This window comes from Rhodnius prolixus, unplaced genomic scaffold (assembly GCF_049639745.1).
Source record: "Rhodnius prolixus isolate KJV_2025 unplaced genomic scaffold, Rpr scaffold_1, whole genome shotgun sequence".
NCBI lineage: Eukaryota > Metazoa > Arthropoda > Insecta > Hemiptera > Reduviidae > Rhodnius > Rhodnius prolixus.
In genome coordinates, this window is record NW_027411581.1 from 32,660,454 (window position 1) to 32,687,897 (window position 27,444).

General features: G+C 31.9%; 2 protein-coding genes across 5 annotated transcripts; one reads left to right on the top strand and one right to left on the bottom strand.

The window, feature by feature from the left end:
- Positions 1 to 67: 67 nt before the first annotated feature.
- LOC141459132 (protein-associating with the carboxyl-terminal domain of ezrin) lies at positions 68 to 12,127 on the bottom strand. Of its 2 annotated transcripts, XM_074137783.1 has the most exons (12): positions 11,768 to 12,127; positions 11,510 to 11,695; positions 9,436 to 9,527; positions 7,716 to 7,879; positions 7,081 to 7,270; positions 6,823 to 6,962; positions 6,572 to 6,747; positions 4,300 to 4,440; positions 4,046 to 4,109; positions 3,814 to 3,962; positions 1,249 to 1,608; positions 68 to 989 (listed from the first exon to the last, which is right to left on the bottom strand). In XM_074137783.1, exons 1-12 carry the CDS (start codon positions 11,945 to 11,947, stop codon positions 984 to 986), a joined length of 1,848 nt encoding a protein of 615 aa, XP_073993884.1. In that variant the 5' UTR covers positions 11,948 to 12,127; the 3' UTR covers positions 68 to 983. The 2 variants fall into 2 exon arrangements, with proteins under 2 accessions (XP_073993884.1, XP_073993877.1); XM_074137776.1 differs by lacking the exon at positions 68 to 989 and having other exon boundaries at positions 996 to 1,608.
- A 36-nt stretch (positions 12,128 to 12,163) lies between these two features.
- Sply (Sphingosine-1-phosphate lyase) lies at positions 12,164 to 26,737 on the top strand. Of its 3 annotated transcripts, XM_074137822.1 has the most exons (11): positions 12,164 to 12,665; positions 13,663 to 13,878; positions 14,000 to 14,208; positions 14,285 to 14,521; positions 14,665 to 14,874; positions 14,947 to 15,082; positions 21,425 to 21,527; positions 21,950 to 22,096; positions 22,773 to 22,893; positions 26,409 to 26,571; positions 26,614 to 26,737. In XM_074137822.1, the coding sequence occupies exons 1-10, from the start codon at positions 12,500 to 12,502 to the stop codon at positions 26,535 to 26,537; spliced, it is 1,674 nt and encodes a 557-aa protein (XP_073993923.1). In that variant the 5' UTR covers positions 12,164 to 12,499; the 3' UTR covers positions 26,538 to 26,571; positions 26,614 to 26,737. The 3 variants fall into 3 exon arrangements, with proteins under 3 accessions (XP_073993923.1, XP_073993913.1, XP_073993931.1); XM_074137812.1 differs by having other exon boundaries at positions 26,409 to 26,737; XM_074137830.1 differs by lacking the exon at positions 12,164 to 12,665 and adding an exon at positions 13,296 to 13,444 and having other exon boundaries at positions 26,409 to 26,737.
- The last annotated feature ends 707 nt before the right edge of the window (positions 26,738 to 27,444 follow it).

Genomic DNA, 27,444 nt, shown 5'->3' on the forward strand with positions numbered 1-27,444 from the left:
AAATGAAATTATATAGGATGATGTGAAATGATATGAAATTAAAAAGTAACGAAACAGAAAAAAAGTGTAGCCTGAACATTTCTTTTTTATTTATTTTATTATTATTATTTTTTTTTTGTGTGTGTTATACAGTTCGAATAATATATCTGCGTCAAAAATTCTCCAAATAATCTATTTCTGTTTCATTACAGATATTTTTTCTTTTTTAAGAATTCAACAAAAAAAAAATCATGGTTTTATAAATATATAAAGTTTTTAATAATAGTATAGAAACAAATAAACAATACTAAAAATTTAACAAATCAAAAAGCTATAACATCAATATTCTAATAAATGCACCTACCCCTTAAGGAAGATATTCTTCTATTGTACATACAATATAATATTGCCTATAATAGTTTCATTTTCTGATTAAAATTGCCTAATTTTTTTTTCTACCCACAGAATAAGACGCTTCTTAAGAAATAGAAAAATATCCAGAAAAAGACCATATTTTTAAATCTATTTTCTTACGCTACATAAATACACGTAACAAAATTCTAGGAATGATTATTTTTTACAGATACTGGCAGTTATCGATAATTAAAGTATTTCTAAGTGTTGTTACCACCAAAGAATATAATATGCCAATTTACAATCTGAAAAACTTTTTTTTCGGTGCATTCACCAAGGAATTAACTCCCCCAAAAAAAGGAATATTAAAAAAAAATACAAATATTTTTAATTTCCTTCATCATTAAAAACAATTTTTTATTTGCGAAGTGTCTAATTCTTCTCTTCAACATTAAAGGAAAATGAGGTTCTTATTTTGAATATTTTGTAACAATGTTCACATTAAATAGAAATGATAAGGAGGGATGAGTAATAATTTTTTTTAATAAAATTTGTCACTGAAAAACTTCGTTTATTGAATGCATATTATCTTATCTTTTGTTTTTGTTATCCGAACATTATATATATATATATATATATATAAAATCATTTTAAAACTGAAAACAAAAAAAATATACTCAAATTGCGAAGTGAAAAGAAGACCGATATCGATAGAAAAGAAAAAAAAAAACTTTTGCACAACTTATACTCATGATATAATGATAAGCACAAAATGAAGTGAAAGAAAAAAACAAAAGTATAATGGAACGTGGATATTTTCTAATTATCACTGTTAAACAAAATTTAAAAGCAGTCAGGGCACCAAAAGATTCAGGACATAAATTTCGCTCAATATGTATCAGATTGACTACTTACGTTGGAAACTTCGTTCACATCAGCCCATTCTAATTCATCTCCCCATCCTTCATCAACACTACCTATTATTTCGTCAGTTACTTCAAATTTACTTAATTTACGTTCCGATATGGACGTTTGAGGATCAGAAATGTGAACAACATGTGTTTTACAGATAACAGGTTCCATATCTCTGAAAAAATCTTCTTCTGGATTTACTGCTGCCGAAATAGGTTGAGATTTAACATCTAATACATCTAAATCTGCTAGTTGTTTGGCAGTTACTGATTTAGCACTGTCTTGGACCACTGAATTTTCTTTTAAGTATTTATTTTCCGAAGCATTTGTGTGTTCTACAGGTTCTTCAGCCACATGTGGTATCTGAAGTAAAAAAGAAAAAAAAATTATTTCTTCTGGACAAGGAAGAATTTCTAATAAATTACCATCTCCTCTCTTCACACAATAACGTTAGTTTCCTAATAGTACCCATAACATAAACTTTCAAAGATAGTAGATGACCAATTAGCAAGAGCCCATTTTTTGCATACTGTAGCTCGCAATTTCAACCAGACAAAACATACTAATAAAGCATATGTATTTTATTCAAAAATACTTCTGATTCTTTTTTCTCCCCTCCTTCTGAACTGATTTCTAGGAATACTATTAAGGTATTCTGAATACTTTATCATTCCCCTAAGAACAATTGTTTCATGTTTCCTGACAGATTTTTTTCTTTTTCTGTATTTTAAGGCGCGTCAACTTCTGAGGTCATTGGTGCCCGAAGCTTCTTTCAATGACTGCTGTGGACAGTATTCTCTCGTTGAGACATCACTGTCTATCTCAGAACAGTGAACTGTAAGAAGCTCTTAGGAAGAGAAAATCAAAGGGATAGCAAGCTGTTGGATTCGATCCCGAGATATCCGCATGGGAATCCAGTACGCTAACCATTTGGCTAATCCCTTCTAAGGCTTTGGGTAGTGTTCTCTCGTTACAGACAACAATGTCCATCACTGGACAGCAAGCTGTAGGAAGCTCCTAGGAAGAGGAAATCTAAGGGCCAGCAGCTAGAGTCAGTAGATATTAAAAACACATAAAAATCAATTGGACTTTTTGAAATTAGAAATTGAAATTAAACTATTGACGTCATTTAAATAATGTTATAGCATTAAATTTTCATACATTTTTATTACATAAACTTTTATGTACTATACATAAACAGACAGGGCAGAAGACACACCAACCTTAGGATATAACAATATAAAAATATTATAATTGTTAGTAGCTTAAGCCCTGAAGGTGACCTAGACCCAGGGTCGAAAAATTAGAAAAAATAAAAAATAATGACTAAAATCGGCAATATTTTTTCTTCCTTTTGAATTAATAAATCAGTCACCACATATTTACATTAGTATTTTGGTAATAAAATTTATAAATTAGATGAACAATTTTAATAATTATTGTCTTCACCAAATTATGCTTTATCTATTTTGTGTAATTTATAAATTGTAGAGAGAGATCTAGGAATTATTTTATTGGTATAATCTTGTTTTAAATCCACTCGAAGTGACCTTAAATTTTTATCAACTTATAAAGTAATCGCCTATTGTTTCAGACAAGGCAGTGACGAGTGTAAGGAAGTTCACCTTAACATGAAAAAAATGGCTAAAAGTTGTGGGGGAGTAGTACCAATATGGTAGGAACAAAATACAGTGTGAGACAAGTACCAAAAGTTGTGAGAGCATGATACCAAGTTGGAGGAAAACCGGTCCTGGGTTAAAACAGTATTGAATAAAACTGTAAAAGTTATGAAGAACTAATCAGATTTGCTCTTTTAATTCGAGCATTTAATTACTAGACGATTCAGTGGTTTAAAAGGAATTAAATACGATTACATTACTTCCCAGAGAGGTAACAGTAATTAAACGGCGATTAAAACATTTTTTGTTACTCAGGACTGTACTCGGTAATCAATTGTCAATAATAATTTGCGTGGGGCGTGTCATATGATATTTGAGGTGTAAACTCTTCTTAAGAATCTCCAGCGTCGAAATACTCAAAAGACACACATACATACAGTTTCAAAATCAAATTACTCCTCTTTATGAAAATGCTCGATTGAAAATTTAGCACGATTGAAATACTTTATGTTAAAGCAGTGAGAGTGTGATGAACGTTAAACTTAAGAGGGGAAACTGTATTCTATTTATCTAATTAAATTTCATCAGAATCGGGCTAAGTTTTGTAGATATAGTTACTTTAATTATAATGATTCTTTTAGTGGGGTTCTAACGTTTAGGATGTAACTCCTCTCCTCGTGAGGTGTACAGCGTCGATAACCCCGAAAGACGCCTATCTAAAATTTATTATTTAATAAAAATCGGTTCTGCAGTTTTATTTACAAAAAAGATAAAAAGAAGAACGATAATAATTTCTGAAAACGCCGTTTTTGAGGTTTTCTCGAAATTTATTTCAACTGCGAAGTCACAAAAATTACATAAAAGAGTTCACGCATTTGCCATTAATATAAGAACCATTTTAACGGCCAGTACTGTGCTATCGCATTATTATTATTTTGTATTCACTTACATTTTCACTGCTTGGATTATTAGGGGTCTCCCAAGAATCCCATTGTTCAGCTTCCTCTACAGGTGTAGCGACTGATTGAGCTTCGCCTCCGTCTGGCGAAGGCCTTTCTTTTAAAAACATCTCTGCACTTTCCTCAACAGGTACAGTACCTGAAATAAAAAAGTGATTTTGAACTTTTTATTTTTGTATGATTCAAATGTAAAAACAAAATAAGAGGAATAGTGAAAACTACCTGCATCTACCTCTTTGGTTTTTTCTACAATATTTTTAACAGTACGTTTGGAATAGCTGCGAACCTAGAAAGTTAATCACTGTAAAATTTCTTACCAAATTAAAATAAATAAAGGAGTAAGAAATCCAAAATAGTTTTGTATTTAAAAAAAAAAAACCTAAATTTACAATGTTATAATTTTTTTTCAGAAAAACAAAATAATTTTGGAAACTATTTAAGAGAAAAAAAAAATGATTAATTTAAGAAAATCAAACCTTTGGCCTTCCATCTGAAAAAAGTTTACTACGTTTTCCACCTACAACAGTAGCAGCTCCTAAAATCGGAACTAATTCTGATAGGGCTTTGAGTGTAGCTGCTACTAGTTCATCATTAGTATCTTTAATTCCAACGAGGAGCTAAGATTAAAAACCAATATTAATACGTTTACAAAAAACTATATTTATATACATATTCATGGAGAATTCAGCAGGCCAACTGCTGAAAGGGGTATAATAATTAACAGTAAAAGATTTTATTATGCATCACTTATATTTCTTTCTGTTTACTATAATATTCTAACGGCTAATATGGACAATTTATTTGTAATTAAATAAAATTAGCGAACGATAAAGAAATTAATTTAAAACAGTGGCATTAACATGAATTTAACTACTTTTACTGCTTTAAACTCTGACTTGTAGAGTGACCATATATATTTCTACACACCTCACAGTCTAAGGTCTAAGGAGCAGAGATTATCTGAACTAAAATTTATTTATGTAAATGTATACTTGTCATATTATGTACAACCACTAAAGAAGATACACATTAGCAACCATGTTTGGTAACATGTTAAAAACAATTTTCAATACTGTATGCTTATTACCAGATGTTTACTAGTTTTTCGCCTATATGTAATTATGATACGGATAACTGTAATTAATGAAAAGTCGAATAGTTCTTGTAATGACTTATTACTGTTATGTGATGGCATGTTTATAACTTTGTTAAGTTTATCCGGTTTGATAACGGTAAAACATTATGACTTTTTAGTTGTTCTTCAATTCTTTGTTCTAAAATTAAAATTCCCTACCACAATCACTGATATATTCTCCACTAGAAGTGTGATTTATTGTTTTAATTATTGACTATTATATAATCAGTGGAATCTAATTTCTCTTCTCCGGTATGTGTTTTATATTGTCTTACACCTCTGGTTCTTCTTTGGAGGTAAGCACGGAATGTTTTGTACTCCCGCATTTCCCCCGAATTCCTCTTCGAAGAGGGGCCGAACACATTCACACCGAACATTGGCGTTACTTTTCAGGATCACTGAATTCGAAACGCAAACTGGATTTATAACCACGGCTTCTTTGTACTTGCTAAATACCAAAATGTCAACAAACGTGATGATGGTGTACTTATGCAGTAGCTTGCCAAACAAGTGCCATTTCGGAAAGTAACGCTGAGGCCATTTTCTCGACTCTATAATGGCGGCGTATCACCAGAAGAATGTTATTAAGATGTAATCCCAGATTATGCTGATGTACTTTAGCATGCACCATTGGCAGGCAGACTTATCATACATTTGACACTCCTAAAAATAATGGCATTTATGTCGTCGAGGATATTAGGCCTGAACTTCTTGAATAGTGACGTCTGACACTTATTTCCATTGTTCCACAATTGAGAGATCATCTAACCGCCGGTAACATCTCTTGGGGTCAGCTGATTTTTCCTTTTCACTTTCTTGTTACGTTTATAAATGATTTATTGTTATATACGTAAAGTAAGACGTTTTGTTAAAGTGTGGTAGTAGTGTATTCAAGGCGACATTGAATAATAACTAACTTTTCCTAATATCGTAACACTCTCTTACCTAGTTCGTGGAGAAGAGTACGAAAGGTGTGTCCGAAACTACTAACCAAAATTCATTTCTAGAGTTTTATGTACTTCTTAGTCCCATTACAACGTACATTTCTTTTAACATTTTCCAGTTTGCTTACTTTATGCTTGTATCTCTTTTTCCAAGACAGAACAGCTAAAATAGCTTTCAACATCTTTATGTTACGTCTTGAATCGAAAGAATCGCCTCATTCATTTGACAAAGAACTTGAGACATAAAGGAAATATTTTTGTTTGCACACATGATTGGCGCAAATGCTGGATAATTTGTGATTTGATTCGTTACGGAATGCCAGTTTTTTATCATTCCAACTAGTTTTGGATTTTAGTACAATTTCAGAGATTAAGTAGAAAAATTTGACTTTCACTCCTAAAGCTTCTGCCTGTTGTCACCCCACTGTCTGAGTCATATAAGTAAGAACATTTTTTGTTTAAACCAATAAGGAAATTTAGGCAATTTTTATTTATTTTATAAATAATTTTTAAAAAATATAATTTTAAGTTCTACATAAATGCGAACTTTCATCATTTATGGACTCGCTGGGAACAGTTATAAAACTTGAGTTTAAATAATTTATTAAAAAGAAACTTCCATTAATACTAAAAGTAATACCAAATAGTAATTAAAAATAAAATGATTACCTCTGGTAAAATTTCGGAACGCAGCTGCGTTGCACAGCACATAGTTGTAAAGGATTGGAAATAGGTCAACAATATTAATCTAACTTGGGTGTCTCTAACATGAAATATTGATACGAGTTTCGGCACAATATATTCTTTGAATGTCTTTTCAGAAAAAATACAATTGGAGTTTTCATCTGGAAAATTAATAAGCCTGTCAAGAACGTATATCTAATGTTTAATCTATTATCCGATCAAAGTTGTGTATTTACCAATTCTTGGTTTAAGCATCTGTGGCAAAAGGAATTCTTGAGCAGAGTTATCTAGCAATAAAATTCTAGACAGTAGTAATGATCCTAATTGGCCAGCCACAACATCTTCATTGAATTCACTTAATTTATTTGTTAATTCCCTTAAAAATAAAAAAGCAAAATATATGTGCTAACTTACGTGTTTATTTTACAAATTAGGAGATTATATTTGGTTCCTAAAGAATAAAGTGTAAGAATAATCAAAAATCATCTAATTACCTGAAAAATATCTGTTTTTCGCTGCCTGATTTCAGGGGTAATTCTGTTAAAAAGTTATGAATATAAATAAATTGATGGGTAAAGTATGGATGCTCTAATAATTTTCTGAAAGATGGACGTGCTTTACAATCAGCTGTCTGAAGCTCAGTTTTCGCAATATTTAAAAAATCTAATAATCCAGGAACATTTTCTGCAAAATTTCAGTTTAGAATTTATTATTCTTTAAAAAGGATTGGATCCGCAAGGCGTACAATAAATATAATTTATCCGTCATAGCATGTCAAGTTTTCTCTCATTACAGTTGGTTTCGGATTTATACTACATTCAGAGACTGATTCATCAGCTTTGTACGTTCTTTCGACATTATGTGACCGTGGAAGATATAAAGAAATTTATAAGTGAAACTCTTAATTTCCCTATACAAGTTTGAATTGTAAATGATGAATTTCATAAACCAGTCCAAGAAAGGAAGAAAACAAGCATGTCATCTATGACGGATGAAATAATTGATATGCCATTAGTTGAAAATGAATTTTCAACGTCATTATAGTTTATTGTCAAAAGGTTTTCAAAAACCAAAATTTAAAATCTGTGATCCAAAGCTTTCAGATATCAGATTAAATAAAAAAAGTTACCGTCAGTTCTCGATTTAAGAATTTCTTCTACAAATACACCAAAAGCGTATTGATCTATAGCGCAAGGAGGCTGCGGAACTCGGTTATTTTCACTAGGGGAAATACCTCTATCGTATCTTCCTTGTCGTGAATCAGATAAAAATCTAGCACTTAAGTCACTAAAACTTAAAAAGAAAATAATATTTTCATGATTAACTTTATATATACAAAAGGCAAAAGATTTAAACCATAAATAGGTAAGAGTCTCAAATAGTTAAAAAATAAATAAATAATAATAATAATGCTAATTATTGTTCGTTACAATCTAGAGAAAAGATTTAAGAATTGGCTTCACAGTAATTTCGTAGGTAGGCTATAATCCAATAAGGGAGTACCATAAAGAGCAAAAAGGAAAAGAGAACTTTTTAAAATTTTAGAGCTAGAATACAACTTATTTATGATCATGCATTCGCTCTGAAGAAGAAGATTAAAATCAGCGTGGTGTACACCGAAGAAAGACAGCTCATCGTTAGCAAACTCGATTTTCGCGAGTAGTTCACGAATTTGAATCCAGCAGCTGGCCTCTTAGATTTTTTTTTTTCTAGGAGCTTCTTAAGCTCACTGTCCAGTGGCTGGTTAGATTAATTTAGATTAGACTATGGCGGCCTCAAGGCCTACGCCACTGCGACCCCTTTGGGTCTATTGTGGCTCCCCTAACTTTAAAGCTCACCCTCCAGACCTGTCCTTTCAATCAGACTCTTAATGCTGGAGAGTGACTCTTGGGTAAAGCTCACAGACCTTGGTTTTTCCTCCCCGAGAAGTAACATCCTTATCCACACGAGCCCCTCACACTGACACAACACGTGTAGTGCCGTTTCCTCCTCTTCCTGAAAGAACCTACAGAGGCTATCATCTGCCAGGCCCATGCGATGCATGTGTTTTCTGAGTCTGCAGTGGCCAGTTAATAGGCCTACAATCATCCTGACAGCCCCACGGCCTTGACGGATTAATTCTGTAGTCAGCCTCGGCGAATAGCCTTTAATAAACTCCTTCGCCTGTCTCTGCCCAGTGGTGGCAAGCCACCACTCCTGAGACCTACTCTGCACCCATAAGTTAATGGTCGCAGCCAGTAACTGGTGCTGATCACTATTTATTTTTTGTAACGAAAGATCACTGTTTGGTGGCCGATAGAACGAAGCCAATAGTGATTTAAAAAAAGCTCCGTTGATGCGCTAATTTGACGCACCTAAAAAAAATACTGCAAACAAATCTCGTGCTTCATATTTTTGGAGAAACTTTCAGAGATTCCATTTCTTGGAATTATTGTAACCCACATATTATTTCGCTAAAGCGATTAACGTCTTCATAGCCCTTGTGCTATGCTAACTTCAAAAACAAAAGATAGATCCACCAGAAAGATAAAAAATAAAATAAAATTATTCAGATAGAAAAGTGAAAATAAGTAAATAAACCATTTATCGTAGAAAACATTAAAATAAATAATTGAATTTTTGGTCACGGAAAAAGTTGAAAAGATAAATCATTTGAAATGTAAAAAAAAAGAAAAAAAGACGAACGTTTAGTAGATAATGTTAGAATGAAAGTAGAGAAAATGTTTTTGGAAAATTGAAATTACTTTTTGCACCATAACCACAATAATAATAAAAACGAAAACAATTCTTGGAATAATAAGAGTTTAGTAAAATGATTTCTTTAACAGTGAAAAATCCAAAAATCTTACCGACACAAATATTCTAATCCTGCAAGTTTCCAATGGCCCTCTGGAGTAACATAAACTGATGCCTGACATATATTATTGTGAGAAGAATGCGCCTAAAAAAATGGTTAACCAAAGAAGTTGGAGCAATATATTTTAAGTCGTACAAAAAAAGTAAATAAAGAATATACATTAAAAAATCTTCATCTAAATATAAGATTTAATAAGAAATGAGAAAAACTAAGTAAGAAATGAGTTGATAATAAAAATAGTTTGGAAATGCTAAGCTCCCTTATGTGCAAATGCCAATGACCTTTAGTAAAAATGTATGTTCAAAGAAAATGTATAACTTTGTACTTTTAGAATGCTGTAAGATAAAGAGTAGGATTCACATCATCTTTTTAAATTTAAATACAAATAAAAAAAAATTACTTAATACATAACGATAGGATAGACAAGTACGTATAGTCGAATTTTGCGCTGTTCATAATCCTTTAAATGAGCAAAAGAAGCCTAAATTGTTCCACAATCTAAATGGCAAAATGAGTCTTAAATCAACCAATTTATATTTAACAGTCATGCAATCTCACACCTTTCCTTCCTTGGGAAAGAATAACGTTTCTTAGGATGGCATGCCAGTTTGGAGTTATGGAAGTACTGATTTAAACTTTAAGCTTTTATAAAGGTGAAACAATATTGTCTGCAAGGAAAAAACTTACCATTTACAGAATTTTAGCGTTATAAATATCCGCTGCACGTCTTTAAAAATATTATTTATTATTCATTTTATAAATTTTTATGTAATAATGTACATTTTTTAAAAAAAATATTTCAATTTTTGGATTCGAATAGAAGATTTTACAAACTTCGCTTAATTCCTCAATTATTATGTACTAAAGGCGCTAATGGCCATAGACGTCGATGCGCCGGCAAAAAAAAATAAAAAAATTATGTACTAAATGTTAGATCATTTATTTATTTCCTAAAATGTTTTTAAAAAAAAGCAACCCTGGAAAAGTGCACCAACTTTGTAGATCCCAAAATTACAGAGTATTACATGGGATTTTGTTCCCTCGCCCTCGATTACCCGTAGCTCTCCCTAAACACCTCTTTGCCCTAACAGAAGAAAAATTCTAAACCATCAAACTCCAATGGTAATGGTATTACCATTCCTTTTAAAGTAAACCAACCAGAACTTCAGCGATTTTGTGAACCAACTGCGAAACAACTCCGCTTGGAATTGAATTACTAGTTCAACACATGTTCAGACAGAACTACTCCTTCCTTACTCGATATTCAAATCATACTGGATAGGTATCTAGCGCGAAGAGGTTTTAGACAGGCTTAGTCTCGCTGCACCTGTTTTGTAGAAATACATTTCTTATAGGCTTTAAGGTCCGCTTATTTATGCGTTAATTGTGGGGTGAACTTGCACGGAGAGTGTACTAAACTAGACTTTAGCCCAAAGTTGACGCTAAATTTTATCATGTAAAATGTCACTTTCCAGCTTTTTAAAACATTTTCTAGTTTTTATCGTATTGACAACAAAGGTTTCTTTGATCTTGGTACGTCTCTTTAAAACTTACAGTTTTAAACGGTTTATCATTAAAACGGTTTTGGGACCGAAAAAGTACGTTTTTGTTGGACTGAAATTATGTAACGACTGTGCTAGGTTTTGGTAAAAATATCTATTCGAAAAACATGTATAATTTTGAACTTTGAGAATGCTGTAACAAGAAGAGTAGGATTCACATCAACTATTTACATTTCTACCTTGAATATCTTCAGTTATATACATTTCCCAAAAAATACATCAACTTTAATTTTCACTAAATGATTTCAAGAGAAATGAGAAATACAGATAAAGAGTGATAAATTATCCATTTTGGTTTTTTACTTAACCACTACACTAAACTCAAACATTTTTGTAATTTTTTCCCCCTGAAAAACTTGGTGCTTCAAAGTACAAATAAGGATCTATTTGGATCAAAACTTGAGTTTGTATGCATTTTTCGTCTCAAGAATCAATTTAAAAAAAAAAGAAAAGTAAAATTGGAAAGTATATAAAGGATTCTATCTAAATGTTCAACGAACTCACCTTTTCATGAAGGAAACTTATAGCATTCAAAATTGAATGCAGGCCAATGCAAATCTGTAATGATGTCTGTTTACTTATTACATTTTGCAATGTATTAACTTCTTCAGTGGCTAAATAAACTTGATCATTTACTCTCCAGGAAGCGACGTATTTCAATATATTCGGGTGACGGTGTAACATCAGATTCTATAATTAGGATTAACCTTTTGAATGTATCAATAATTTACAACAACTCAAGTCAAAAATAATTATTCTTACCTTTGAAAACATTTCCAGAGCAGAAAATTCACCTTTGGTGTCGGCAACTCCAGCGAAAACAGTAACATTTCTTTCCGTTTCATTTCCATATACGGCATTATGAAGGGTCCAAAAATTATTTGCAATAAACGCTTTATCTTCTATTAACAAACCTGCTGGTTGGCTTTTTCCATTTCCCATAATAAGATTTACAATTGAGAACTTAACAATTTTAGATGCATATTCTTGTGGGATTTAAGAATGAGGTGACATGGCATACATCATGCAATAACACGCATAATACCTGACATAAGTATGAACATGATGAAGAACGAATTCACCATCACGACACAACTGTTATCTCCTATTGTAACAATATTGAAACTTCCGATTATGAAACTAGTCAAGGGAGTTTATATTTGTGGTTTACGGCTGTCAAGTGTCAACAAAAGTGGATATTTTTTAGCTATTGGCTGTTGGTTATAAATCCAAGTTGAGTTTTTAATTTACCAAAAAAAAAAAATTACCTACATACGGTTTAATTATTATTTATATAGAAGTGTTTCAGCACAATAATTTTTTATAACATTCTTTAACTCAGCTAGAATGATTAAAACTTATCTATTTTTTTGTTGAGTGTCAATTGACATTGAACAGATAACAGAAAGGTTTTAAGCATATCATTTTAATAAATGCCCGTTGAATAAGCCTTAAAGGAAGTTATTTTGTTACATCAAACAAAGGAAGATCACAATGGTTCTCCCAGATCTGGAACAAGTTAAAATTGTAATAGGCAGCGCAGTTAGTGAAAGAATAAATAATCGTCTTAATAATGTACCACCTTTGAAAATAATAACTTATACAGCATCTTCTGTGCTAGCTACTGTTTGGTTATGGAATTTTATATTTCAACCTGAGAGTAAGTTTGAATTTTAATATTATTGTACTTTACAGAAAAAATTGAACCTATATTTTAATTAGTTTGAAGTGTTATTTTAAGTCAAAATGCTTAAAACTATTACATGAAAAAAAAAATCTAAGTAACCATACTAGTACATCTAATTCTGGATTTGAAATTAAATAGAATTAACAATTTTTGAAATTTTTTGCAACACCATTATCAGAAACATTTTTTTGTTAAATCTTACTGACAACTAAGGATTTTTTTTGAGGCAGTAAACTATGAAATCGTGCAATAACTTTATAATCTGGAGGTAAATTTTTATTGAAGTGAATAAGGCTTATGATCAATATTTTTTGTTTATCATTCATTAAATTTATGTTAAGGAATTTGATTTTAATAAATGATTATAATTTTTTCTTAAATTAATGTACTTGATACAATCAGCCAGTAGGTCTCATAATTGAGAAATAATTAATTTGTCCATTGGTTTTAAAAATTAAATTGCAAGTCATTCCCTACAAATTACGCTCAAATGATTTAGATAATTCTAGCTAAAATGTCACAAATTATGTAACAATCATGGCCATCAAACTAGAAGCATGCAATTAATTTCTTATTGTCGAAGTCAACATAATAGTCATTTTTTACATAGCCTTTAAGAGTTTAAAAACCTGGAGTTTTAAAGTTTAAAAAAAAGATAAAAGCCTGGTAGTTTTATTCTTTGCTGTTCGATAGTTAGGCAATTTCTTCAATTTAGAAAATTTAGCAACGAGGCAATTCAAAATTAAATAAAAGTAATATTTCATTAATTAGATATCAATATTTCGGTAATGTAATTAATGAAATGACATTTTTTGGCTATCCTTTAATTTTTAAAAGCTAATATCCATATTCAGTACAGTGCTTTAGCAAATATCTTAATGGAATTTGTTAAAGTAAATTTTATGATTTTTGTTGTTTCTATATTTTATCTAGATTTTAAGCATACTTCTCAATGTAAAATTCGTTTCAGGTGTTTATAGCCGTTCAAAAAAATACATATTTAAGTTAGCTCGAAAGATTCCTTTTATTGCCGAAAAAGTTGATAAGGAGATGAGTGACATTACTCGAAGCTTTAAAGATGATGTTGAGGAAAGGTGTAAAACTGTGCCTTTTAATATTTCTTTAAACGCTAAAGGTAAAACCAAAGACGACATACTTGAGGAATTGCGAAGGAATTTGAACTTAGGTAGATAACTAATTTTGTTTAAAATAAACATATTTAATTTTTAGAATGTGATTAAATTTTGTAATTCTTAATTTTGATTGTAAGAAGGATATTTTTTCATGTTCAAATTTATTTTATTCAGGTAGTTATGACTGGAAAAAAGGCTTTGTTTCTGGAACTGTATATTACCACTCCCAAGATCTTATAGATTTACTAACCAATGTCTACGGTCTTGCTTCCTACACCAATCCACTTCATCCAGATGTATTTCCTGGAGTCAATAAAATGGAAGCAGAAGTTGTTCGAATAGCTCTTAATCTTTTTCATGGCAGCCCAGATTCTTGTGGTACAGTACGTGAAATGCAATTAGTTAAGAACAGAACGAACATAAGAAGTGATTTTAATTACTACACATTTACATTTTTAGATGACTACAGGAGGTACAGAATCGATTTTGATGGCTTGTAAAGCTTACCGCGACTTTGCTAGGGAGGAAAAAGGAATCACAAAACCAGAAATGATTCTGCCCCGAACAGCGCATCCAGCTTTCGAAAAAGGAGCAGAATATTTTGGTATTAAAGTAAAATTTATTCCAGTGGATCCTGAAACGACTAAAGCTCCAATTGATAAAATTAGACGTGCAATTTCATCCAGAACTGTAATGGTGAGTATGTAAAACATATATATGTTATATTATTTTATGTCATTATGCATTATACAATATATGTGAATATATGTATATAAAAACGTGCATTAAATAAACATGATTTATATATTTATATTTCATTTTTGTTGAAATTTTATTAGATTGTTGGTTCAGTACCTAACTATCCCTACGGTACCATTGATGATATAGAAGCTATAGCTGCTGTTGGCAAGGCGCATAATATTCCAGTTCACGTAGATTCCTGCCTAGGTGGCTTTTTGACAGTTTTTATGCCAGCTGCTGGGTTTGAATTCCCCAGGTGTGATTTTTCAGTTCCTGGCGTGACTAGTATTTCAGCCGACACCCATAAAGTAATAAAATACAATCTAATTTTTATTTAATTGTTATTAATATCAAATTTAATTTTTGAATGAATATTTCAGTATGGTTACGCTCCTAAAGGATCTTCTCTAATACTGTATTCTCACAGTAAATATCGGCACGCTCAGTACTGCGTAACTACTGATTGGCCAGGAGGTATTTACGGTTCCCCAACAGTAAATGGTTCCAGGGCAGGAGGTATGCATTTTAACGTATTTTTATTTATAATAAGACAATTTTAAAAGATTTTGGTTTGGGAAGAAATTATTTTTTGTTCTTTAACAATTTTTGTTTTCTATGTCGTCTTTTATTTCAATCTACTTATTCCAAGTTGTTCCGACGAATAGATTCTTCCCTGAAGTGCGGTTCTGGAAGGTGTGCCAAGCACTCAGCTGTGGCTGCTATCACCAAAGGTTTTTCTGCCGCTAAATTCTTTTGATTTTCAAATAGATATAAGTCAAAGGATGTCAATCTGGTGAATAGAGTAGAAGTTTCAACGATTCGTATTTTAAGTATCACCTTCAGTTTTTCCCATGCAAACTACCTTTTCGGCCTGTAGCTGACAATACCAATATGTTGGTTTTTCCAGCCCTCATAAAAAATAATGGCTAGTGTGCAAACAAGAGTAAAAAAACAATAAATAAATTAATACCTTTTCGGCAGGTCTTGATTAAAGTTTTTTTCGGGTTTTTTCTCCGGGCCTCTATTCACAAAGCTTTTTATCTCGTTGGTTTAGAAGGATTATGTAGAATTCGCTAGTTTATTGTTTTTCGCTTTGTAAGTAATCAATGAAGAGAATCTCTTTTGCACTCCACCGGAAGCATCGGTCTAGAGCTTTATGATAGATGAAATCGACTAGGCTTTTTTGATTTAGAGACATCCGCTTACACCAATTGCATTAATTGCAGTATCATTTTTTGCATTTAGTGATGTATCCAGTGTCATCATTTACCGCAATAAATCAGCGCATGTTACTAGTTGGATTCTTTTGGAAACTTTCAAAAATGAGCGCGAAATGTATTTTTGATAACAATTTAACAAATGAGGCATCAATCTTGCACTAAGCTTTCTCATTCTTAATTATTTTCATACACCTTTTTCAAACACTTTAAATTCAAATCGTCCAATACTATCGATGTTTACATATAAAGTTGCAGTTTTGTTATGTTTTTCAGTTAGATCAACATCTAAAGAATGCCACTACGTCCAGATTTAGCCGCATCTCTACGTTGTTGAATAAATTCAATGAGAAATTGACTTTAAGTTCGTAATTTAGCAACTCAATGAATCCTCCTTTTAATAGTGTAAAAGTGATGCGACCGTACATACGGTAGAATTGACATATTAGAAGGGAAAGTCGCAATCTCTACTCACAATATTGTCGTAAATAAAATTATCCAAGGAAAATGTTTCAAACGAAAGTCGTAGACCTAAAAGGGAGCTATGAGTACACATAGTTTCCCGAAAATCGTAGGCACCAATTTCGAGAAAATTTCAAAAAAGTAAAACATCCTTAAATGGATATGGCTTCTTTCGGGTCAGAGGTTTTAGCGTGCGGTACGCAAATAAAGTAAAAACTTCCTGTAATTTTCGTATTTGAGATGAGTAATTAAATACATTCATATCAACTACTTTTCACTTCACTCGATACAGAAAATTTGAAAGGATCGGTATATGTACTTTCTTTACCATTATTAGTGAAAGTTATTTAAAAACTTATGTATTTTAGAAGCATTAAAAAATTAAACTTATTAAAATTAAACGGCCAAAAAGCTTGTTTCTTTATCTTAACATTCAAAAGCGCTTTTCCAAACGCTACATGTTGGTCACATACTATCGTAGCCAATAATATTAGTGTTTCTGAAGTTCATGACGCTTATTCTAAATTCATTTTTCTCAAGTTTTTATTTTTAAGGAACAAAAAATTCTTACCAACATTTTACTGTTAGTAAGGCCGTACATTTCGCTGAAGTGATACTTCAAAGCAAGGATGGGCAGTTTTGGAAGAAGTTCTCTCGCAGAAGTTCCTTTAACTGACATCCTAGGAAGATGATTAAAATGAATTAATAGATATGGGAAAACCCGAGAGTCCATTTTCGAATAAAGCTCAAAAAATGTAATAATCCTTACAAAAAAAAAGTGCCACTTCTAGTTGAAGTTCTCTTTGAACTCTGATACTTCATCAGATCCTATTTAAATTTAATCCTTCTAAATTCTAGGAAGTAGGATGACGTAAATTGCACTGAAATTGCATTCTAAAAGAAACCTATTTTCTCAGTCCTCCTAGAAGCGGTCTTATCCAATTTCTTCGAAAAATGTTTCAAATAAACCTTTTACTTCGTAGATTTGAAGGTTACAATGAGTCGGCCAAATTTTAAATTTTAATTTTAAATCAAAAGTAAATTTTAACTCAATTCCTCTTCCTTCTGCTAATTTAGTTCGCTACCTTGGGATGTACATCGACAAAAGACTAACGTGGAATCCGCACACTAAACTGAAAAGACTAGAACTCAACCGACGAAACAAATTACTGTTACGTCTAATTGGCAGACAATCCAAACTACCACTGGAACATAAACGACTAATATACAACAGTGTACTTAAACCGATCTGGACTTACGGACTTGAGCTGTGGGGTTCAACCAAACATTCCAATTCTCAAAGAATACAGTCCTTCCAATCAAAAATTCTCCGACAGATTACAAATTCTCCATTTTATGTGTCTAACTCTACTCTCCATAACGATCTCAAAATCTCATATATAACTGACGAATCTAAATCTAAGTATAGAAAATTCTTTGACTCTCTTCCATTCTGTACCAATCCTCTTGTTCTAAATCTCACCTCCACAACGATTCCAGATCATCCTCCACGACGATTGAAACGCTGTTGGCCTCGTGACAATCTCCAGTAAAGTAAGAAACTCCTGCGAGAGTGTTGCCGGTGGGCAGCTTCTCTCCTCATGTTGATCCAGTCAGGAAGACTTCCTTTATCGTATTCACTTATTACGAATTCTATTCTTTGTAGATTGTGAATAGCAAATAAATTAAAAAAAAAAAAAAATCAAAAGTAAGCATAAATAAAAAATGAATTTTGTAATCGTGTTTATATTTCTCAAGAAAAAATAGTTTGTTTTATAAATAAAAATGTTTTAGTAAGGAATAGTATTTAGAAATAGATTCATAATTTGAAATGCCTCATCTGAGTTGAGTCGATGTGGAGAGCTTCCACGCACCAGCACTGGGCGATTCCTCTAATTTTGATCCAAGGGCGAAGAACCGGCTGCTTTAAGGGTATCCTCTTTACCTGCGGCAGTCGGAGCTTTTGGAAAGTTAGCATCGGCTTCAAGTTCATCGCAATAGCCTCCCTGGTCAAGACAGATGGCCCTCTAAAGATACTTGAGGTTTTCTTCCTTGTCCCTTGCTGATGAGGTCTTGACCTAAAGCAGGCTGAGTTCCTATTGCTAAAGCATCTGGCGCCTTCTTACAGGGCATGGTTAACTCAGAAAACATATATAGGTTTTTAAAGTATCCGTGTAGACTGCGACGAGGAGGAGGAGAAAACGTCCTCCTGTATCATTTAATATGATATGATACCTTTGGCTCTTGAGAACCAATACGTTAGTGGAAATGTCCTGGACATGTAAAAAAGGGTGGTTTCTCATAAAAGACTAACAAAGGCTCCAATCAATGGATTAAGGGGGATAGAACTAGCCCTGTGTTATACATAACTGTTCAATTTCTTAGTACTACCAGTTTTAATGAGTACAGCATTTAAATTTATACTATATATGACCTGGTGAGAATGAACATTTTGAGCAGTTTTGAGATAAAACTAGTTTTGGTGTATTGCTTTGTAAAAAATACAGATAATAAAAATAGCTTTATTACTTTTGTTTTTATTATTATTACATAGGGTCAAATTTTTTGTTGCATATTAGAATGTAATGGGATTTTAAATTATTTTAGAAAATGCAAAAATTGTGACTTACTTACTTCATTGTCATTCTCAGCATATCTGGCGCAAGGTTAAACAAAACGGCATTTAAAACCAATTTTAAGGGTTTTATTTCAATAAAACCAATTTATTTCCAATGCTTCAAAATACAGAAGACATCACAGAGACTCATTTTATTAGCAGATCTTATTTCAACATAACCGACTACACTATCCACAGAACTGATCACGCTGATGATACTGCCCTCGGGGCACTGCAATTCTAATAAAAAACTGTCTCAACACAATCTGATCCCAACTAATCCTACCAATTCTCTTCTATCAACAGTCATCTCTCTCCTAATAAACTGAACAGACGATTCAAACCTCTCTCTAGACTTATCGACAAGCGATATAAACTCTCACTACAGAATAAATGACTTATCTACACTATGATACTGAAACCTGCCTGGACTTACGCAATGGAACTTTGGGGCTCAGCCAAAGCTTCCAATATCTATAAAATCCAATCCTTCCAGTCAAAAACACTCCGTCGAATCGCAAATGCTCCTTACTATGTCCCTAACTCTACCTTGCACCGAGATTTCCTTGTTCCTTATGTTTCAAAAGCTGTAAGATCTCGTTATATTAAATTCCACACATCAATCACCTCACATCCTAATCCACTAGTATCCCAACTTACTGCATTGCCTAGAAATACTCCAAGACGGCTGAAGCGCAGGTGGCCACGCGATTTTCTAAATGAAGTAAGTGCCTGTGCACACTAGTGAACTCCTCTTTGGGAGTTTTCTTTGGGAATGGGTGAATTCTCCCCTCATGCTATACATGTACTTATCTATTATCATGTTGTATGTATCAGCTTCACTTATTGCAGAAATATATTGTGCAGTTGTGAAAGTAAAAAAAAAAAATCCAAATTATAATTTAACACCAATACTAAGACTTATTTTTAATTTTTAGTTAGCTAAAACTATGGTTTGGTTAGTGTTATATGTAACAATTTACTAATCAACACCACACGGCAATAAACTTCACCAAGAAAACAGTCATAAAGAAACAAACAATCTGGTGGACTTACGCCACTGACCTTCTCAACAGTATGAGCTTTTGATTAAGTACTAAAACTTTGTGCTTCTCCTGATGGCCAACAATTGCACTAAGAACTTAGTGCATTGTCACTCTAAACAAAACAGTTGTAGAATATAAAGCTGTCGTTACCTTGATTTCAATAAAAAATGGGCTTAGGCCTCTTTCATTCTCACCGGGTCATATGTTAGTGCATATTATTAAAACTGTCCGGTAGATAGTTGCATAAGGGTTGATCATCAAAAATGCACGAAAAAGCGTAACAATGGAAAACACCAAATTTGACTTTTTTCCCCAATTTTTTATTTTATTTTTTTAATATAGGGCATATTCTCGGTTATATTTTTTTGGAACACAAATAAATTAGGTTTGGAGAAATCGTTGCCGAAATTGGAAAAAATGACATTTTCAGAAATTTCTCTTTCTTCTTGTTTTTATTTATTAAAAAAAAAAAGCTTTTTGTAAAAGGTGTATGAAAATAATTAAGAATGAGAAAGCTTAGTGCAAGATTGATGCCTCATTTGTTAAATTGTTATCAAAAATACATTTCGCGCTCATTTTTGAAAGTTTCCAAAAGAATCCAACTAGTAACATGCGCTGATTTATTGCGGTAAATGATGACACCGGATACATCACTAAATGCAAAAAATGATTCTGCAATTAATGCAATTGGTGTAAGCGGATGTCTCTACATCAAAAAAGTCTAGACGATTTCATCTATCATAAAGCTCTTGACCGATGCTTCCGGTGGAGTGCAAAAGAGATTCTCTTCATTGATTACTTACAAAGCGAAAAACAATAAACTAGCGAATTCTACGTAATCCTTCTAAACCAACTGTAGTTATAGCTGTAGGACTGTAGTTATTGTTAAAGTACTTTTCCAATTATTTTAGAATAAAACGTCTTTACAAGTACTCAATAATATGGTCTGCATAAAATTTCAATTTAGAAACAAATTCTTATTACAAGAAGTTATTTTTTATTAACTCTGTGTACTTTGTGCTACCGTTTTCTTCTGTAAGACGAATTCTAGAGTGAAAGACTGTTGTAAGACTGAAATTTCGTTTTAACTCCGTGATAGTAATAGGCCAACTCAATATTAATGAAAATTTAAATTAGTAAAATTATTTGAATGATATCAATTGTTATAAAATTTGAATAAAACACATAAACTTTTTCGAATGATTCTAAGTAGCTGAAATTATGAGCTGAAGTATGAATGGAATGGTTGTCATTGCTGATTTTTGTACTTTTGTCGTTTAATCAATCCTTATACTCCAGTTTTTAAACTGTTTTTGTTAAGGCCCTATAATGTACTATATAACAAGTATAAATGAATCTTAGTTGAAAAGAAAAGTAGATTTTTGTATAATTTTATCGAAACATCAGTTCATATCTCTCAGCCTTTTATGAAATTCATGTTTTTTTATTGTTTTTAATTTTTTTTTTAACTATATATGTACAGGAAAATTTCGGTTAACCCACATTTTGTATTTAGGTATAATCGCAGCTTGTTGGGCAACGTTGATGTACTTCGGTATGGATGGTTATGTAGATGCTACTAAGAAGATTATTACAGTTGCAAGATACATCGAAACAGAGTATGAATATTTTATTTATTTTCAATTCATTTTTTATTAATGAATCTATTAATAATAAATACCGTTCACAGAAGGACTGAAAACAGCTAGTGAACTTTGTACAATTCTAGATTTTTTATTTTTTGGCATTGGCTTTCGCCATAGAGCCAGCATCATCTAGGTGCTTACTAACCTTATTCGAACACATTCTCTCAAAAATTTACATTCACCCTAATAACTGAAACTAAAAGCTAAGTACAACTACACAAGCACAACATTTCTACATCCATTTCTACATGATTGTCACTCTGTGAGATTTTTGAATGTATGTTTACGTTGTTACTAATGAATAATTCAGAAATAATGAAGCAATTGTTGATTGTGAACTGCTCTAATACAATAATTTTGTTGTCTTATTAAATTTTCAATGCTAATTTTTTCAGGTTAAGAAAAATAAAAGGAATTTTTATTTTTGGCCAACCTGCCACTTCTGTGATTGCATTAGGCTCTGACTTGTTTCATATTTATCGCCTCTCAGAGAAACTTAACGAAAAGGGATGGAATTTAAACCCTCTTCAGTTTCCTTCAGGGTTAGTCTTCAATTGTCTCACAATTATGTGTTTAATTAAGTCTTCTGAAATAAAATTAAAAAATCTTTCTTATTGCACAATTTTGTATTCCAAATATTCCTTATAATTTCGTTTGTTAACTTTTATTAAGAATCCCACTGGTGTTGAGCGAACGCTTCGTCGATTGCAGGAACATTTACCTTATTTTAAGTAGCTTAGATTAGATTTGAATTGAGTGTGATGGGTGTAACCAAATTAACTCCGATCTATTGTGGTTTTCTTAAGAATGTGTCTTCGCGCAATGTAGCGTCAGTCAGTCTGTGAGTGAGTGACTTCATGATAAAGAGCTAAGGCAGTTGTAGCAACCATTTTTCGCACCAGAAATTTTCTAATTAACCTTAGCAAAGTTTTGGTACCCCCAAACAATTTTGGAGAAAAGAAATGGCTGCCTTAGGTTCGCCTTCACTGTGGAAACCCGAGTAATCAAACTTAACATCTATCTCGCCAATATGTTTATTATGTGAGTGTTGGTAATGACAATTTAGAGTAATTTGGTTTGTGAGGCTGGAATCGTTAAAGCAGACCAATATCCCTGAAGAAGTGGCTATTCCATAGGAAAAAGTTGATTTATAGTGGATTTGATTAAATAAAAAAAAGGACTCTATTATGTACTAATAAACTAATCACACTTTTGCAGGATACATTTGTGTGTTACTCACATGCACACTCAAGAAGGTGTGGCTGATAACTTTATAAAAGATGTAAAGACAATTGTTAGTGAATTGTTAAAGGAACCATTTTTAAAAGTTGAAGGAAAGGTAACTTATTAATTTATATATTGCTAAAAAATATTCTGCTTGTTAACTTATTCTCATACGGTAATTATTGTAAGGCTGAGTTTTATTTTATAAGATTGTAACCAAGAACGGATTTCATTTGTTACGAAACAAATGAGATCACAGGAAAATTAGGCCTTAGAATTGTGAAAGAAATTAGTTATTAAAAGTAATTAGTGACAAAAGAATTGAGAAACAACTCAACAACTTAACTCGTTGGTGTGACGGTTCTGAATTAAGGAATTATTAACCTCTGGGTGGGAACTGGGTTGCTGACTGACCATACTTCGGTTTAAGTTAAGTATGTTTGCTAATTTTTTTGACGGATGTTTAATAAAATTACAAAAAAAGTTTAAATTACTGTTCGATCATTTCAACCAAAATGTTTAGTATCAGATTAGTGAAAGATTCGGGCTTTTTTAATATCCCTGCATCCTGCGTGCTAGGTCGGATAGTCAGCAATAATATCCAGCAGCGCTGCGGCTGTTTTTAAAAGTGAAAAATTGTTTTATTCGAACTTTTTTAAAACTTTTAGTAGCTTATTATTTACCAATTCGCTTTATTTCATTTGATCAGTACTTACATACAGGGTGTCCCAAGCTATATGGATAACGTCTTTTTCTCGGAAACTAAGATAGTTAGAAAAAAACTAAAAAACACGTATCCCCTTAGTTTTTTGTTAGAAATCCAAATTTAATTTGTAAATTTTTTCGTTGCTTCGGGAAGCGAGATACAGGCACCAACTACATTTTTTCAAATGGGGAGGTGTGGTTTTTATTTAAGAAATAGATTCCTCTATTTTTTTTAAAGAAAAATTTATTTGAACGGTTTTTACTGTGAGCGATATTTTACAAGTTATGAATGCAAACATGATTCTTATAAGAAATTTCAAAATGATATTATAACGGTTTTTTGATTGAATAAGAAGAAAAGTACTATTTTATTCTAAATTTTTACTCCTCATTATCATTACAGATCATGCTCGAAATGGCCGCCACCATTGGAGATGCGTAGACATGCTCTTTACTGTCAATTGCCCCTTACTGCCAAAGAAATACTCGTACATTCGGCTTTAACCGAGTTACAGGCATCTATTATTCTCTGCTTTAGTTCATCAACAGATTCAGTCCCGGCATGATTCTGATACACCCAGATTTAAAAATGCTTTTAGATAAGCAAAAATAAAAAAGAAAGAAAAAAGTTATAAATAATCACCTTGTTTTTCAGGTATCCCCAAAGGAAATAGTCCATAGGTGTCAAATCCGGTGAACGAGGTGGCCACTGAATCGCCCCGCAAGTCGATATAACACGCCCATCAAATTGCCTATCGAGAAATCTCTTTACGTGCCTGATGGTGTTATATCGACACGGGAGGCGATTCTGCTACACTGAAAAATACTATTTAAATTTTTTTTACTAATTTTCCCCCATAGCCATTTGATAAATTATCGAATAATGTAGTAAAAATTGATATCGTAAAAGTGTCCAAAATAAACATGTTTTGAACATTATATTTCCGGTTTCATAATTCCAGTGTAATGCAGAATCAAAAAAGTTAACGAAATATTTTCCTGAAGTAAAAGAAAATAAAATCTAGATCATTGAATGAAAGTGAAAGAGCCCCATTTCATGTACTGGATAACTGTGCTTTTATTGGTGAGGGAGGGGCTTACGGTGTCATTACGTCATCAGCTACAGTCCGCCTACTTCACACATCCCGTTCGCCAATGAGATTAGCCAATTGTTTTTGGTAATTATTTCTAGGGAAAATACTATTTAATTTTTTTTTACTAATTTTTCCCCCATAGGTATTTGATAAATTATCGAATAATGCAATAAAAATTGATATCGTAAAAATGTCCAAATAAACATGTTTGGAACATTATATTTCCGGTTTCATAATTCTAGTGTAATGCAGTATCAAAAAAGTTAACGAAATATTTTCCTGAAGTATAAGAAAGTAAAATCTAGATCATTGAAAGATCAGTGCAACAATGTTACATTTTATAAAATTATAAAAATAATTTTTAAAAAAAATTATAAAAATGGTGCGACCTTAAAAAAAAATGACACATTAAAAAGACACATTAAGGGCGGCCATCTTCAAACGCTAATGAAGGTTCATGGGAAGCTATCAAGCTAAAACGAATTACAAAGACTATGGTCAATCGCAAACCAATTTTGTTCCAGGAAAAAATGATCGGCCTCAAACTAAAGAAAATATTTAAGAACATATTGACACTGAACTTTTTTACACCCATCCTATGGTTCAGCTCTATCTACCTATTTCTTTTGGTCTGTGGCACATATTCCTTGTGAGAACAAAATTTAACTACACCGACGTTTAAAACATTCTAACCTATAATCTTATCAGCGAATTCCGTCTTAAGGCATCTAGCAGTCCAGTACAAAATATCGCAGATTTTATAAACTTTACCTCAGAAAATCGTCTGGTATAAAGTTTTAGGGGAAATTAAATCTCCCCAATTTTCCCCCATAGGTATTTGATAAATTATCGAATAATGCAATAAAAATTGATATCGTAAAAATGTCCAAATAAACATGTTTGGAACATTATATTTCCGGTTTCATAATTCTAGTGTAATGCAGTATCAAAAAAGTTAACGAAATATTTTCCTGAAGTATAAGAAAGTAAAATCTAGATCATTGAATGAAAGTGAAAGAGCACACCATTTTATGTACTGGATAACTGTGCTTTTATTGGTGAGGGAGGGCTTATGGTGTCATACGCCATCAGCTACAGGCCGCCTACTTTACAAATCCCGTTCGCCAATGAGAATAGCCAATCTTTTTTGGAAATTATTTCTAGGAAAAATACTATTTAAATTTTTTGTTACTAACTTTTCCCCCATTGGCAGGAAAGAGCATGTCTATGAATCTCTAATGGTGGAGGCCATTTCGAGCATGATCTGTAATATTAATGAGGAGTAAAATTTATAATAAAATAGTATTTTTCTTCTTATTCAATCAAAAAACCATTAAAATATTATCATTTTGAAATTTCTTATAAGAATCATGTTTTCATTCATAACTTGTAAAATATCGCTTACAGGAAAAAACCGTTCAAGTAAATTTTTCTTAAAAAAAATAGAGGAATCTATTTCTTAAATAAAAACCTCACCTCCTCATTTAAAAAAATGTAGTTGGTGCCTGTATCTCGCTTCTGGAAGCACCGACAAAAAATTTACAAATTGAATTTGAATTTCTAACAAAAAACTAAGGGGGCACGTATTTTTTAGTTTTTTTCTAACTATCTTAGTTTCCGAGAAAAACTAAGATAAAAACTAAGTCGTTATCCATATAACTTGGGACACCCTGTACATGTTGCAGAAAATATTTTTTTAAGTTGTTATTTTAATGGATAATAATTTATTTCCGGTGCTTAAATGGCCTAAAATATCAATGCTTTCCCCACAAAAAATAATGAAATTATTTGAGAGTAAGAAATCTGCAGCAACCAATAATGTTTGTTTCAGATGGCAGTATATGGCATGTCTCATGAAATACCAGATCGGACAATAGTGGCTGATTTCACACGTTTATATATAGATTCTATGTATTACACACCAAAAGAAGAAAAAAATTTTGTTAATGGTGTATCATAAGTAATAAAATTATTTATTTAAAAACCAAATATATGTTTATATTTATTTGTATAAACCATATATATATATATATATGGTTTATACAAATGTAAATATATGGTTTATTAAGTGGACAGGCTGTTATAAGTATTTTAACATTCAAGCTACATTTGCTTAAATATATGCGTTGTATAGTAAATAAATATATTTTTAATAATTAATTAGTACCTACAAATTTTTTTTGCAGGTTAAATACAACAAATTTTTTACAGAAAAGATTAAAGAATGGTTATTTTGATGGTTACGGTCTTCATATGAACGATCAAATAATGAGTCACTGAGTTATTTAAAATCCTTTTACTTTAATTGAAGACTAAAACCAAAGAGTACCAGAGAAAAAGGAATTAGTTGCATCGAAGGTCTCTTTTCAGTAATCACAAATAGTTTTTACTGTTTTCTTATAAACGTAAATTATAAAGCAAATTGAAATTCGCTTAGAAAACTAAATTTTAATTAAAACTGTCCGGTAGGATTAGCTATGCGGTTAGCGTATTGGATTCCCACGCGGAGGTCCTGGGTTCGAATCCATCTGCTAGCCCATAGATTTTTTCTTCCGAGGAGCTACTTACGGCTCACCATCTAGAGATGGACAGTGTTGTCTGTAATGAGGAAAGTCTGTTTGAATGCTATTTGTTTAATCATTAGGCCTTAAAAAAAAAAAAAAATGATAAACGCAATGTCCGTGGAAGACAATTTTGTAGAGAATAGTAGAGAATTTTTAGCGGTACTATTAAGTTTCCCTTAGAGCAGTGTGAACAACCGAATGAATAGGAGGGGATGTCTTCCCTAATGTGGAATTAGGTTAAATTTAAGTTATTTCAAATAGTGGAGTTAATCGATTTCTGCAGTGAACGTCTCAATTCTTACT

Excerpts from the sequence above, each read along its gene's own strand:
- LOC141459132 (XM_074137776.1), bottom strand. The coding sequence starts at position 11,947 with ATGGGAAATGGAAAAAGCCAACCAGCAGGTTTGTTAATAGAAGATAAA. Across the intron at positions 11,696-11,767 it reads CTCTGGAAATGTTTTCAAAG|AATCTGATGTTACACCGTCA; the intron begins GTAAGAATAATT and ends TCCTAATTATAG. Across the intron at positions 9,528-11,509 it reads TAAGTTTCCTTCATGAAAAG|GCGCATTCTTCTCACAATAA; the intron begins GTGAGTTCGTTG and ends CCATTTTTTTAG.
- Sply (XM_074137812.1), top strand. The coding sequence starts at position 12,500 with ATGGTTCTCCCAGATCTGGAACAAGTTAAAATTGTAATAGGCAGCGCA. Across the intron at positions 21,528-21,949 it reads GCAAGATACATCGAAACAGA|GTTAAGAAAAATAAAAGGAA; the intron begins GTATGAATATTT and ends TAATTTTTTCAG. Across the intron at positions 22,097-22,772 it reads CCTCTTCAGTTTCCTTCAGG|GATACATTTGTGTGTTACTC; the intron begins GTTAGTCTTCAA and ends ACACTTTTGCAG.